The sequence below is a fragment of the Somniosus microcephalus genome, chromosome 1, assembly GCF_052327205.1.
Source record: "Somniosus microcephalus isolate GS21.2 chromosome 1, FLI_Smic_1.0, whole genome shotgun sequence".
NCBI lineage: Eukaryota > Metazoa > Chordata > Chondrichthyes > Squaliformes > Somniosidae > Somniosus > Somniosus microcephalus.
The window spans coordinates 15344363-15359824 of record NC_140987.1 but is presented as its reverse complement, the minus strand read 5'-3'; the positions used below and the strand labels follow the sequence as shown (position 1 = coordinate 15359824).

The following is a 15462-nucleotide window of genomic DNA, read 5'->3' as shown; positions in this document are numbered from 1 at the left end:
CATTGACAAGCTATTCAACTGTGCCAAGTCTAGACTGAGCATTGGTAGGCTATTCAACTGTGCCAAGTCTAGACTGAGCATTGGCAGGCTATTCAACTGTGCCAAGTCTAGACTGAGCATTGGCAGGCTATTCAACTGTGCCAAGTCTAGCCTGAGCATTGGCAGGCTATTCAACTATGCCAAGTCTAGACTGTGCATTGTCAGCTATTCAACTGTGCCAAGTCTAGACTGTGCATTGTCAAGCTATTCAACTGTGCCAAGTCTAGACTGTGCATTGTCAAGCTATTCAACTGTGCCAAGTCTAGACTGTGCCTTTTCAAGCTATTCAACTGTGCCAAGTCTAGACTGAGCATTGGCAGGCTATTCAACTGTGCCAAGTCTAGACTGAGCATTGGCAGGCTATTCAACTGTGCCAAGTCTAGACTGAGCATTGGCAGGCTATTCAACTGTGCCAAGTGTAGACTGAGCATTGACAAGCTATTCAACTGTGCCAAGTCTAGACTGAGCATTGGCAGGCTATTCAACTGTGCCAAGTCTAGACTGAGCATTGGCAGGCTATTCAACTGTGCCAAGTCTAGACTGAGCATTGACAAGCTATTTAACTTTGCCAAGTCTAGACTGAGCATTGGCAGGCTATTCAACTGTGCCAAGTCTAGACTGAGCATTGACAAGCTATTCAACTGTGCCAAGTGTAGACTGAGCATTGACAAGCTATTCAACTGTGCCAAGTCTAGACTGAGCATTGGCAGGCTATTCAACTGTGCCAAGTCTAGACTGAGCATTGGCAGGCTATTCAACTGTGCCAAGTCTAGACTGAGCATTGGCAGGCTATTCAACTGTGCCAAGTCTAGACTGAGCATTGACAAGCTATTCAACTGTGCCAAGTCTAGACTGAGCATTGGCAGGGTATTCAACTGTGCCAAGTCTAGACTGAGCATTGGCAGGCTATTCAACTGTGCCAAGGCTAGACTGAGCATTGACAAGCTATTCAACTGTACCAAGTCTAGACTGTGCATTGTCAAGCTATTCAACTATGCCAAGTCTAGACTGAGCATTGTCAAGCTATTCAACAATGCCAAGTCTGGACTGTGCATTGTCAAGCTATTCAACTGTGCCAAGTCTAGACTGAGCATTGGCAGGCTATTCAACTGTGCCAAGTCTAGACTGAGCATTGTCAAGCTATTCAACTATGCCACGTCTAGACTGTGCATTGTCAAGCTATTCAACTATGCCAAGTCTAGACTGTGCATTGTCAAGCTATTCAACTGTGCCATGTCTAGACTGAGCATTGGCAGGCTATTCAACTGTGCCAAGTCTAGACTGAGCATTGGCAGTCTATTCTACTGTGCCAAGTCTAGACTGAGCATTGACAAGCTGTTCAACTGTGCCAAGTCTAGACTGTGCATTGTCAAGCTATTCAACTGTGCCAAGTCTAGACCGTGCATCGTCAAGCTATTGAACTATGCCAAGTCTAGACTGTGCATTGTCAAGCTATTCAACTATGCCAAGTCTAGACTGTGCATTGTCAAGCTATTCAACTGTGCCAAGTCTAGACTGAGCATTGTCAAGCTATTCAACTATGCCAAGTCTAGACTGTGCATTGTCAAGCTATTCAACTGTGCCAAGTCTAGACTGAGCATTGGCAGGCTATTCAACTGTGCCAAGTCTAGACTGAGCATTGGCAGGCTATTCAACTGTGCCAAGTCTAGACTGAGCATTTTCAAGCTATTCAACTATGCCAAGTCTAGACTGAGCATTGGCAGGCTATTCAACTGTGCCAAGTCTAGACTGAGCATTGGCAGGCTATTCAATTGTGCCAAGCCTAGACTGAGCATTGTCAAGCTATTCAACTGTGCCAAGTCTAGACTGTGCATTGTCAAGCTATTCAACTGTGCCAAATCTAGACTGAGCATTGGCAGGCTATTCAACTGTGCCAAGTCTAGACTGAGCATTGACAAGCTATTCAACTGTGCCAAGTCTAAACTGAGCATTGTGAAGCTATTCAACTGTGCCAAGTCTAGACTGAGCATTGGCAGGCTATTCAACTGTGCCAAGTCTAGACTGTGCATTGTCAAGCTATTCAACTGTGCCAGGTCTAGACTGAGCATTGACAAGCTATTCAACTATGCCAAGTCTAGACTGTGCATTGTCAAGCTATTCAACTATGCCAAGTCTAGAGTGTGCATTGTCAAGCTATTCAACTATGCCAAGTCTAGACTGTGCATTGTCAAGCTATTCAACTATGCCAAGTCTAGACTGTGCATTGTCAAGCTATTTAACTGTGCCAAGTCTAGACTGAGCATTGTCAAGCTATTCAACTGTGCCAAGTCTAGAATGAGCATTGGCAGGCTATTCAACTGTGCCAAGTCTAGACTGAGCATTGTCAAGCTATTCAACTGTGCCAAGTCTAGACTGTGCACTGTCAAGCTATTCAACTGTGCCAAGTCTAGACTGAGCATTGGCAGGCTATTCAACTGTGCCAAGTCTAGACTGAGCATTGGCAGGCTATTCAACTGTGCCAAGTCTAGACTGAGCATTGGCAGGCTATTCAACTGTGCCAAGTCTAGACTGAGCATTGGCAGGGCATTCAACTGTGCCAAGTCTAGACTGAGCATTGGCAAGCTATTCAACTATGCCAAGTCTAGACTGAGCATTGGCAGGCTATTCAACTGTGCCAAGTCTAGACTGAGCATTGGCAGGCTATTTAACTGTGCCAAGTCTAGACTGAGCATTGGCAGGCTATTCAACTGTGCCAAGTCTAGACTGAGCATTGTCAAGCTGTTCAATTTTGCCGAGCCTGTTTGTGTCCACATCCGCACACGTGCTCTTTCTCGTAGGGGTCGATCGATTAACTGTGTTAATCACCCTCGGAAATCTGTTCTCTGAATAACGTGAGCAGGACGTTGATATGTACAGATACTTTCTCACATTACTGTCATCTAGGATTATGCCTCTGAATATTTGTGTTTCATTTTCTTTTCAGGAATGATCCGCGTTCAGCCAGCACTGCCGGGACCCAGCGGTCCGCACCAGGTAACGTCTGCACTCCAATTAACTGATCAAATGCCTTTCAGTGCACCAGGGAGAGCTTAACGGGTATCTACGAATAGAAATACAGGACAGCTATTCAGGGGTAGATTCTCACCTTCACTGCCTGGGTGATAACCGATGGGACAGATTGACCGCCCCTTCATAGAACCCGTTCGAGTTTGATTCTATTGAACTCAAAGGAATGAAAATCAGGTGGGTTCTATCAAGGCCGGGTGATCTGATTCACGAGATTATTGCCCAAACAGTGAAGGTGAAAATCCTCCCCTCAATTGCTGGCTCTGGATGGTTTCATAGACTATGACCATTTCAGATTACTTGAATCCCGTGGCTGAATTAATTAATTAATTAATTAAATTTATTTAATTATAAGTTGTGAGTTCCTCACGATGCTCTCTCAGTGCGGCCACCCTGTAACCAGAGATTATTCTAGAAGCCTGGGTAGAAATATCAATGTAATTACTGTAGAAATTACTATTTTTACATTATTGCTTGTTCATTTTATGTGCTGTCTTTTTATGTCTTTTATTTATTTTATATCTGCTTCATTTATATTTAAAGTATGTATGGGTGTATATGTCGGTATGTGTTTTTTTGTGATGGCGCCGATGAAGATGGCTGCCATCCTTGCGAGCTCCGTGCGTACCAGGCAGCTAAGTGTTCCTGGTGCTTGGTGCTCTCAGCTCGTCAAGTAAAAAGCACTTCACTGACTAGATTACACTTCATGTATTTAGTTATGTGACCAATAAAATTGAAATTGAATTGAATTACTGACTGAAACTCTCTTGTAGGTGTCTGCTATCATTCACCATCAGCCCGCATGCTTCGGCACAGAGTAGGGAAGAGAGTTCAGCTGGTTGTCAGTCACTCCAAGTGATTCCCAGTAGTGGTTGGGGGAGGGGTGGGGAAAGCAGCATTAAACCGAGGCTAGGCTCACCATCTCCTGCTTTAACCCATTCTTTCTCGGGATCTGATCATTGGGGAACTCCTCCCCTCCCTCAGTCTTCCCTTCCCTTCCAGGCTTATAAACCCCCAAGTTTGGAGCTGCCCAACCGTTACATCTTGATTTACTTCAGTTTTTACAGAGGAAGGTGAAAGTGGTACTTGGAGGGAGGGAGGGAGGGAGAGAGGGGCTGGAAGAGCCACTACTGGAGAGAAATATTCAAAACCGCACTGTGCTAAAAAGGTTAACAAGATTTTTGGAATGCACCCCAGAATACTGGGGGAGATGGAAGACATTGGGGGTACTAATCATCGTTTTCCAAAAATGTCACCATTCCTTTTAATATCCCACCCAGTCTAATCCCACTCCCTATACCCTTTAATATCCCACCCAGTCTAATCCCACTCTCCTGCTCACTCCCCGTACCCTTTAATATCCCACCCAGTCTGATCCCACTCCTGCTCCGTCCCCATACCCTTTAATATCCCACCCAGTCTAATCTCACTCTCCTGCTCACTCTCCATAACCTACAATATCCCACCCAGTCTAATCTCACTCTCCTGCTCACTCCCCGTACCCTTTAATATCCCACCCAGTCTGATCCCACTCTCCTGCTCACTCCCCGTACCCTTTAATATCCCACCCAGTCTGATCCCACTCTCCTGCTCCGTCCCCATACCCTTTAATATCCCACCCAGTCTAATCTCACTCTCCTGCTCACTCTCCATAACCTACAATATCCCACCCAGTCTAATCTCACTCTCCTGCTCACTCCCCGTACCCTTTAATATCCCACCCAGTCTGATCCCACTCTCCCCCTCCCTCTCCATAACCTACAATATCCCATCCAGTCTAATCCCACTCTCCTGCTCACTCTCCAGACCCTACAATATCTCGCCCAGTCCAATCCCACTCTCCTGCTCACTCCCATACCCTTTAATATCCCACCCAGTCTATCCCACTCTCCTCGCTCTCCATACCCTTTAATATCCCACCCAGTCTAATCCCATTCTCTCGCTCACCCCCCGCACCCTTTAATATCCCACCCAGTCTAATCCCACTCTCCTGCTCAGTCCCCATACCCTACAATATCCCACCCAGTTTATCCCACTCTCCTTATTGAACCAGGGTTGGTCCCCTGGCTTGATGGTAATGGTAGAGTGAGGGATATGCCCAGCCCTGGGGTTACAGATTGTGGCGGAATACAATTCTGCTGCTGCTGATGGCCCACAGCGCCTCATGGATGCCCAGTTTAGAGCAGCTAGATCTGTTCTGAATCTATCCCATTTAGCACGGTGGTAGTGCCACACAACACGATGGAGGGTGTCCTCAGTGTGAAGATAGGACTTCAACTCCACAATGACTGTGCGGTGGTCACTGCTACCAATACTGCCATGGACAGATGCATCTGCGACGGGTAGTTTGGTGAGGACGCGGTCAAGTAGGTTTTTCCCTCGTGTTGGTTCTCTCACCACCTGTCGCAGGCCCAGACTGGCAGGTATGTCCTTCAGGACTTGGCCAGCTCGGTCAGTAGTGGTGCTAGTGAGCCACTCTTGGTGATGGACACTGAAGTTCCCCACCAAGAGTACATTCTGTGCACTGTGCTACTCTCAGTGCTTCTTCCAAGTGGTGTTCAACATGGAGGAGTACTGATTCATCAGTTGAGGGAGGGCGGTAGGTGGGAATCAGCAGGAGGTTTCCTTGCCCATGCTTGACCTGAAGTCATGAGACTTCATGGGGTCTGGAATCAATGTTGAGGATTCCCAGGGCCACTCCTTCCCAACTGTATACCACTGTCCACCACCCCTGATGGGTCTGTCCTGCCGGTGGGACAGGACATACCCAGGGATGGTGATGGAGGAGTCTGGGACATTGGCTGAAAGGTATGATTTTGTGAGTATGACTATGGACAACTATTAGGCATTTGGTCGAAGCGTTAAACAAAGCTTTAATCAACTGTTTTACAACATGGAGGTCTAGTTGTGTACTTCACTAGTTCCTGTTAAGAATGTCCTGCGCAAGCTGGGCCCGTGCCTTTATACTCTCCCTGGACAGCGCCACCCGCAGGTCGCTCAGTATTATTTCATAAGTCTTTCTTTCATGAATGACTGATTCATATCAACTATGTCAGGCTATTGCTTGACTAGTCTGTGGGACAGCTCTCCTAATTGTAGCACAAGTTCCCAGATGTTGGTGAGGAGGACTTTGCAGGGTCAACTGGGCTGGGTGAGCCGTTGTCGTGTCCGTAACCGGTGCCGGGTTGTCTGTCCAATTTTATTCTTATTTGTTACAACTGAGTGGCTTGCTAGGCCATTTCAGAGAGCTGTTAAGAGTCGACTTCTGGAGTCAGATTTCCTTCCCTAAAGGGCAGTAGTGAACCAGATGAGTTTTTACAACAATCCCATAGTTTCATGGTTACCGTTATTGATACTAGTTTTTTATTCCAGATTTATTTAGTTAACTGAATTTAAATTCCCAGCTGCAGTGGTGGGATTTGAACGCACATCTCTGGATCATTAGTCCAGGTCTCTGGATTACTAGCTCAGTAACGTTACCATTATGCTACCGTTCCCTTAATTAAGGAAGACCAGCATGGATTTGTTAAAGGCAAATCGTGTTTAACTAACTTCGAGTTTTTTGATGAGGTAACAGAGAGGGTTGATGAGGGCAATGCGGTTGACGTGGTGTACATGGACTTCCAAAAGGTGTTCGACAAAGCGCCACATAATAGGCTTACCAGCAAAGTTGAAGGCCATGGAGTAAAAGGGACAGTGGCAACACGGATACAAAATTGGCTAAGTGACAGGAAACAGAGAGTAATGGTGAACAGTTGTTTTTCGGACTGGAGGAAGGTACACAGTGGTGTTCCCCAGGGGTTGGTACTAGGACCACTGCTTTTCTTGATATATATTAATGACTTGGACTTGGGTGTACTGGGCACAATTTCAAAATTTGCAGATGACACAGAACTTGGAAGTACAGGTAGACTATCCTTTATCCGAAAACCTCGGGACCAGCCGAGTTTCGGATAAAGGAGAATTTCGGATTTCAGAAGGGGGGTCCGCGGGGGGGTCGGCGGGGGGTCGTGCGCACGACTTACGCTGACGCTCAGCGTAAGTCAGTCGGGGTCGGGGCCGGCGGGGTACGCGGGGGGGGTCGGCGGTTGTCGGGGCTGGCGGGGTCCGCGGGGGGGTCGGCGGTTGTCGGGGCTGGCGGGGTCGGGGCCGGCGGGGTCCGCGGGGGTGTCGGCGGTTGTCGGGGCTGGCGGGGTCGGCGGTTGTCGGGGCCGGCGGGGTCCGCGGGGGGGTCGGTGGTTGTCGGGGCTGGCGGGGTCCGCGGGGGGGTCGGCGGTTGTCGGGGCTGGCGGGGTCGGCGGTTGTCGGGGCCGGCGGGGTCCGCGGGGGGGTCGGTGGTTGTCGGGGCTGGCGGGGTCGGCGGTTGTCGGGGCCGGCGGGGTCCGCAGGGGGGTCGGCGGTTGTCGGGGCTGGCGGGGTCGGCGGTTGTCGGGGCTGGCGGGGTCAGCGGGGGGGTCGGCGGGGGGTCGTGCGCACGACTTACCTTTTATCCGAACTTCCGCAACCGGAACCCTCTAACAACCGAAGGTTTTTTCGTTCAGCGTAAGTCGTACGCACGACTTACGCTGAACGAAAAAACCTTCGGTTTTTAGAGGGTTTCGGTTTTCGGAAGTCCGGATAAAGGGTAGTCTACCTGTATAGTGAACAGTGAGGAGGATAGTGATAGACTTCAGAAGGACATAGACAGGCTGGTGAAATGGGCGGACACGTGGCAGATGATATTGAAAGTGCGAAGTGATACATTTTGGTAGGAAGAACGAGGAGAGGTAATATAAACGAAAGGGTACAATCTTAAAGGGGGCACATGAACAGAGAGACCTGGGGGTATATGTGCACAAATAATTGAAGGTGGCAGGGCAGGTTGAGGAAGGGGTTAAAAAAGCATACGGGATCCTGGGCTTCATAAATAGAGGCTTAGAGTACAAAAGCAAGGAAGTTATGATGAATCTTTATAAAACACTGGTTCGGCCTCAACTGGAGTATTGTGTCCAATTCTGGGCACCACACTTTAGGAAGGATGTGATGGCCTTAGAGAGGGTGTAGAAAAGATTTATGAGAATGATTCCAGGGATGAGGGACTTCAGTTACATGGATAGACTGGGGAAGCTGGGTTGTTCGCCTTAGAGCAGAGAAGATTGAGAGGAGATTTGCTAGAGGTGTTCAAAATCATGAGGGGTCTGGACAGAGTAGAGAGAGAGAAACTGTTCCCATTGGTGCAAGGGTCGAGAACCAGAGGACACAGATTTAAGGTGATTGGCAGAAGAACCAAAGGCAACATGAGGAAAATCTTTTTTACGCAGCAAGTGGTTAGGATCTGGAATGCACTGCCTGAAAGGGCGGTGGAGGCAGACTCAATCGTGGCTTTCAAAAGGGAATTGGATAAATACCTGAAGGAAAAACATTGGCAGGGCTACGGGGAAAGGGCGGGGGAGTGGAACGAGCTGAAGTGCTCTTGCAGAGAGCCGGCACGGGCTCAACGGGCCGAATGGCCTCCTTCTGTGCTGTAACCATTCTATGATTCTAGGACAGAATTCAGATATGCCACAGACCTGTATTTATTACTGCATCTAATCCAAAGGCCTGGACTAATAATCCAGAAAACCCAAGTTCAAATCCCACCATGGGAGTTTGAGAATTTGAGATCTGTTAATAAAGAAGGCCGGAAATGAAAATTTGGTATCGGTAAAAGTGACCATGAAGCTGTCAGATTGTGGTCAAAACCTGACTTGTTGACTAACGTCCTTGAGTGAAGGAAACCCGCTGTTTAAAATAAAACAAAAAAGGTGACCCAACCGTGGCTAACAAGGAAAATTAGGGATAGCATAAGGTCCAAGGAGAGGGCATATAAATTGGCCAGAAAAAGCAATAATCCTGAGGATTGGGAGCAGTTTAGGATTCAACAAAGGAGGGCAAAGGGATTAATTAAGAAAGGGAAAATAGAATATGAGAGTAAGCTTGCAGGGAACATAAAAACTGACTGTAAAAGCTTTTATAGATATGTGAAGAGAAAAAGATTGGTGAAGTCAAGCGTACGTCCCTTGCAGTCAGAATCGGGGGAATTTATAATGGGGAAAAAAGAAATGGCAGACCAACTAAATACATATTTTGGTTCTGTCTTCACAAAGGAGGACATAAATAACCTCACAGAGATGCCGGGGAACATAGGGTCTGATGAATGGGTGGAACTGTAAGACATCAGTATTTGTAGGGAAATGGTGTTAGGGAAATTGATGGGACTGAAGGCCGATAAATCCCCAGGGCCTGATAATCTACATCCCAGGGTACTTAAGGAAGTGGCCCTAGAAATAGTAGATGCATTGCTGGTCATCTTCCAGAACTCGATAGACTCTGGAACGGTACCCATGGATTGGCGGGTAGCTAATGTTACCCCACTATTCAAAAAAGGTGGTAGAGAAAAGGCGGGGAATTATAGACCGGTAAGCTTGACATCGGTAGTGGGGAAAAAGCTAGAGTCCATTATAAAAGATGTAATAGCAGAGCACTTGGAAAGCAGTGACTGGATCGGACAAAGTCAACATGGATTTACAAAAGGTAAATCATGCTTGACTAATCTACTGGAATTTTTTGAGAATGTAACTGGTAAAATAGATAAGGGAGAACCAGTGGATGTGGTGTATTTGGACTTTCAGAAGGCTTTCGATAAGGTCCCGCATAAGAGATTAGCGTGCAAAATTAAGGCACATGGGATTGGGGGCAAGGTATTGACTTGGATAGAGAACTGGTTGGCAGACAGAAAGCAAAGAGTTGGAATAAACGGGTCGTTTTCCGAGTGGCAGGCAGTGACTAGTGGGGTACCGCAAGGATCGGTCCTAGGACCCCAGCTGTTCACAATATATATTAATGATCTGGACGAGTGAATTGGATGTAATATCTCCAAATTTGCAGACGACACAAAGCTGGGTGGGAGGGTATGCTGTGAGGAGGATGTCGTGAAACTCCAGCATGATTTGGACAGGTTGGGTGATTGGGCAGAAACATGGCAAATGCACTATAATGTGGATAAATGTGAGGTTATCCACTTTGGTGGCAAAAACAGGAAGGCAGATTATTATTTGAATGGCAATAGATTGGGAGAAGGGGAAGTGCAAAGAGACCTGGGTGTTCTTGTGCACCAGTCACTGAAGGTAAGCATGCAGGTGCAGCAGGCGGTTAAGAAGGCAAATGGTATGTTGGCCTTCATAGCAAGAGGGTTTGAGTACAGGAACAAGGATGTCTTGCTGCAGTTGTACAGGGCCTTGGTGAGACCGCACCTTGAGTATTCTGTGCAGTTTTGGTCGCCTTACCTGAGGAAGGACGTTCTTGCCATGGAAGGAGTGCAGCGAAGATTCACCAGGCTGATACCTGGGATGGCAGGAATGACGTATGAGGAGAGATTGTGTCGATTGGGCTTATACTCACTGGAGTTTAGAAGATTGAGAGGGGATCTCATCGAAACCTATAAAATTCTGTCAGGCCTGGACAGACTAGATGCAGGAAGGATGTTTCTGATGGCCGGGGAGTCCAGAACCAGGGGTCATAGTCTAAGGATAAGGGGTAAGCCATTTAGGACTGAAATGAGGAGGAATTTCTTCACCCAGAGAGTGGTGAACCTGTGGAATTCTCTGACACAGAGGGCGGTGGAGGCCAGTTCATTAAGTATATTCAAGAAAGAGTTGGATATATTTCTTAAGGCTAAAGGGATCAAGGGATATGGGGAGAAGGCAGGGACAGGGTACTGAATTTGGATGATCAGCCATGATCTCATTGAATGGCGGAGCAGGCTCGAAGGGCCGAATGGCCTACTCCTGCTCCTATCTTCTATGTTTCAATATCCTTACCCGGTCTGGCCCACATGTGACTGCAGTCCAACTTCAGTGTGGTTGACTCTCTTAACCGCCATCTGAAGTGGCCAAGTGAGCCACTCGGTTGTATCAGCCCACTCGCAGTGTCCCGGGTGAGGTTGTATCAGCCCACTCGCAGTGTCCCGGGTGGTGATGTATCAGCCCACTCGCAGTGTCCCGGGTGAGGTTGTATCAGCCCGCTCGCAGTGTCCCGGGTGGTGATGTATCAGCCCACTCGCAGTGTCCCGGGTGAGGTTGTATCAGCCCACTCGCAGTGTCCCGGGTGATGTATCAGCCCGCTCGCAGTGTCCCGAGTGGTGATGTATCAACCCGCTCGCAGTGTCCCGGGTGAGGTTGTATCAGCCCGCTCGCAGTGTCCCGGGTGGTGATGTATCAGCCCGCTCGCAGTGTCCTGGGTGAGGTTGTATCAGCCCGCTCGCAGTGTCCCGGGTGATGATGTATCAGCCCGCTCGCAGTGTCCCGGGTGAGGTTGTATCAGCCCACTCGCAGTGTCCCGGGTGGTGATGTATCAGCCCGCTCGCAGTGTCCCGGGTGGTGATGTATCAGCCCGCTCGCAGTGTCCCGGGTGAGGTTGTATCAGCCCGCTCGCAGTGTCCTGGGTGAGGTTGTATCAGCCCGCTCGCAGTGTCCCGGGTGAGGTTGTATCAGCCCGCTCGCAGTGCCCCGGGTGAGGTTGTATCAGCCCGCTCGCAGTGTCCCGGGTGGTGATGTATCAGCTCGCTCGCAGTGTCCCGGGTGGTGATGTATCAGCCCGCTCGCAGTGTCCCGGGTGAGGTTGTATCAGCCCGCTCGCAGTGTCCCAGGTGAGGTTGTATCAGCCCGCTCGCAGTGTCCTGGGTGAGGTTGTATCAGCCCGCTCGCAGTGTCCCAGGTGAGGTTGTATCAGCCCGCTCGCAGTGCCCCAGGTGAGGTTGTATCAGCCCGCTCGCAGTGTCCCGGGTGGTGATGTATCAGCTCGCTCGCAGTGTCCCGGGTGGTGATGTATCAGCCCGCTCGCAGTGTCCCGGGTGGTGATGTATCAGCTCGCTCGCAGTGTCCCGGGTGAGGTTGTATCAGCCCGCTCGCAGTGTCCCGGGTGGTGATGTATCAGCCCGCTCGCAGTGTCCCGGGTGGTGATGTATCAGCCCACTCGCAGTGTCCCGGGTGGTGATGTATCAGCCCACTCGCAGTGTCCCGGGTGGTGATGTATCAGCCCGCTCGCAGTGTCCCGGGTGAGGTTGTATCAGCCCACTCGCAGTGTCCCGGGTGGTGATGTATCAGCCCGCTCGCAGTGTCCCAGGTGGTGATGTATCAGCCCGCTCGCAGTGTCCCGGGTGGTGATGTATCAGCCCGCTCGCAGTGTCCCGGGTGGTGATGTATCAGCCCACTCGCAGTGTCCCGGGTGGTGATGTATCAGCCCGCTCGCAGTGTCCCGGGTGGTGATATATCAGCCCGCTCGCAGTGTCCCGGGTGGTTATGTATCAGCCCACACGCAGTGTCCCGAGTGGTGATGTATCAGCCCGCTCGCAGTGTCCCGGGTGAGCTTGTATCAGCCCGCTCGCAGTGTCCCGGGTGGTGATGTATCAGCCCGCTCGCAGTGTCCCGAGTGTTGATCTATCAGCCCGCTCGCAGTGTCCCGGGTGAGGGTGTATCAGCCCGCTCGCAGTGTCCCGGGTGGTGATGTATCAGCCCGCTCGCAGTGTCCCGGGTGGTGATGTATCAGCCCGCTCGCAGTGTCCCGAGTGGTGATGTATCAGCCCGCTCGCATTGTCCCGAGTGGTGATGTATCAGCCCGCTCGCAGTGTCCCGGGTGAGGGTGTATCAGCCCGCTCGCAGTGTCCCGGGTGAGTTTGTATCAGCCCGCTCGCAGTGTCCCGGGTGGTGATGTATCAGCCCGCTCGCAGTGTCCTGGGTGGTGATGTATCAGCCCGCTCGCAGTGTCCCGGGTGAGTTTGTATCAGACCGCTCGCAGTGTCCCGGGTGGTGATGTATCAGCCCGCTCGCAGTGTCCTGGGTGGTGATGTATCAGCCCGCTCGCAGTGTCCCGGGTGAGTTTGTATCAGCCCGCTCGCAGTGTCCCGGGTGGTGATGTATTAGCCCGCTCGCAGTGTCCCGGGTGGTGATGTATCAGCCCGCTCGCAGTGTCCCGGGTGGTGATGTATCAGCCCGCTCGCAGTGTCCCGGGTGGTGATGTATCAGCCCGCTCGCAGTGTCCCGGGTGGTGATGTATCAGCCCGCTCGCAGTGTCCTGGGTGGTGATATATCAGCCCGCTCGCAGTGTCCCGGGTGGTGATGTATCAGCCCGCTCGCAGTGTCCCGGGTGAGGTTGTATCAGCCCGCTCGCAGTGTCCCGGGTGGTGATGTATCAGCCCGCTCGCAGTGTCCCGAGTGGTGATGTATCAGCCCGCTCGCAGTGTCCCGAGTGTTGATCTATCAGCCCGCTCGCAGTGTCCCGGGTGAGGGTGTATCAGCCCGCTCGCAGTGTCCCGAGTGGTGATGTATCAGCCCGCTCGCAGTGTCCCGGGTGGTGATGTATCAGCCCGCTCGCAGTGTCCCGGGTGGTGATGTATCAGCCCGCTCGCAGTGTCCCGGGTGGTGATGTATCAGCCCGCTCGCAGTGTCCCAGGTGGTGATGTATCAGCCCGCTCGCAGTGTCCCGGGTGAGTTTGTATCAGCCCGCTCGCAGTGTCCCGGGTGGTGATGTATCAGCCCGCTCGCAGTGTCCTGGGTGAGTTTGTATCAGACCGCTCGCAGTGTCCCGGGTGGTGATGTATCAGCCCGCTCGCAGTGTCCTGGGTGGTGATGAATCAGCCCGCTCGCAGTGTCCCGGGTGAGTTTGTATCAGACCGCTCGCAGTGTCCCGGGTGGTGATGTATCAGCCCGCTCGCAGTGTCCTGGGTGGTGATGTATCAGCCCGCTCGCAGTGTCCCGGGTGAGTTTGTATCAGCCCGCTCGCAGTGTCCCGGGTGAGGGTGTATCAGCCCGCTCGCAGTGTCCCGAGTGGTGATGTATCAGCCCGCTCGCAGTGTCCCGGGTGGTGATGTATCAGCCCGCTCGCAGTGTCCTGGGTGGTGATGTATCAGCCCGCTCGCAGTGTCCCGGGTGAGTTTGTATCAGCCCGCTCGCAGTGTCCCGGGTGAGGTTGTATCAGCCCGCTCGCAGTGTCCTGGGTGGTGATGTATCAGCCCGCTCGCAGTGTCCCGGGTGGTGATGTATCAGCCCGCTCGCAGTGTCCCGGTTGAGTTTGTATCAGACCGCTCGCAGTGTCCTGGGTGGTGATGTATCAGCCCGCTCGCAGTGTCCTGGGTGGTGATGTATCAGCCCGCTCGCAGTGTCCTGGGTGGTGATGTATCAGCCCGCTCGCAGTGTCCCGGGTGGTGATGTATCAGCCCGCTCGCAGTGTCCCGGGTGGTGATGTATTAGCCCGCTCGCAGTGTCCCGGGTGGTGATGTATCAGCCCGCTCGCAGTGTCCCGGGTGAGGTTGTATCAACCCGCTCGCAGTGTCCCGGGTGATGTTGCAGTGTGCTTGTCCCAAGGTCCACTGTCACCGAGAGTTTGACATTCCCGGTGCTCAGGCAGCGCACGGTCCTGGCCCTCTGCTGTGGTGAGTCCGACACCTGTAAAAGAAAAGAAAGAAAGACTTGCATTTCTATAGCGCCTTCCACAACCTCAGGACTTCTCAAAGCGCTTTACAGCCAATGAAGTACTTTTTGGAGTGTAGTCACTGTTGAAGTGTAGGAAATGCGGCAGGCAGTTTACGCACAGCAAGCTCCCACAAATAGCAATGTGATAATGACCAGATCATCTGTTTCTTAGTGATGTTGTTTGAGGGATAAATATTGGCCCAGGACACCGGGGAGAACTCCCCTGCTCTTCTTTGAAATAGTAGCCGTGGGATCTTTCACGTCCCCCTAAGAGAGCAGACGGGGCCTCGGTTTAACATCTCATCCGAAAGACGGCACCTCTGACAGTGTGGCACTCCCTCAGTACTGCACTGGGAGTGTCGGCTGAGATTTATGTGCTCGAGTCTCTGGAGTGGGACTTGAACTCACCACATTCTGACGCAGAGGCGAGGGTGCTACCCACTGAGCCACAGCTGACAGTCGAGGATGAATATGCAGGAGTGACTGGCACCGTTTCACACCTTGTTGCTGTTTGTGTTACAGTGCAAGACGATCCCTGTACCTACGCCAACATAGAGTTTGACAGCATCAGAAAAGGTAAACGGCTGCACCTTAACACTTCAGAGCTTTTATCTATTCTGCATTCAGACTGTGTCCCCCAACCAACAGAACCTTTTGTCTTGGTTACAGCAGGTGGCAAGAGATTCACATTCAGTGCTTCAGCGGACCATGAGTGAATGCCTCCTTTCGTATATAAAACAATTTGTTCCAAATCTCTCCACTCCCCCCACCTTTGTCCTTGAGGGTTGATTTATTGCCGGGTTTTGTAACCTGACCAGGGAGTGTTCGATGCTGCAATGGGCGACGGTTCCATTCCCCAGGGGTCACGTCACTCCAGCCATCAGAAAGTCATCCCAAATGGGAGGTCCCA

General features: G+C 51.2%; 1 protein-coding gene across 1 annotated transcript in view; it reads left to right on the top strand.

Moving 5' to 3' along the window:
* Window positions 1–15462, top strand: part of LOC147123942 (sialic acid-binding Ig-like lectin 12) — a 172453-nt gene that overhangs the window by 130209 nt on the left and 26782 nt on the right. The window contains exons 6-7 of the mRNA XM_085968745.1: window positions 2984–3033; window positions 15075–15128. Coding sequence (XP_085824871.1) covers window positions 2984–3033; window positions 15075–15128 — 104 coding nt within the window. The remainder of the gene's footprint in view (window positions 1–2983; window positions 3034–15074; window positions 15129–15462) is intronic.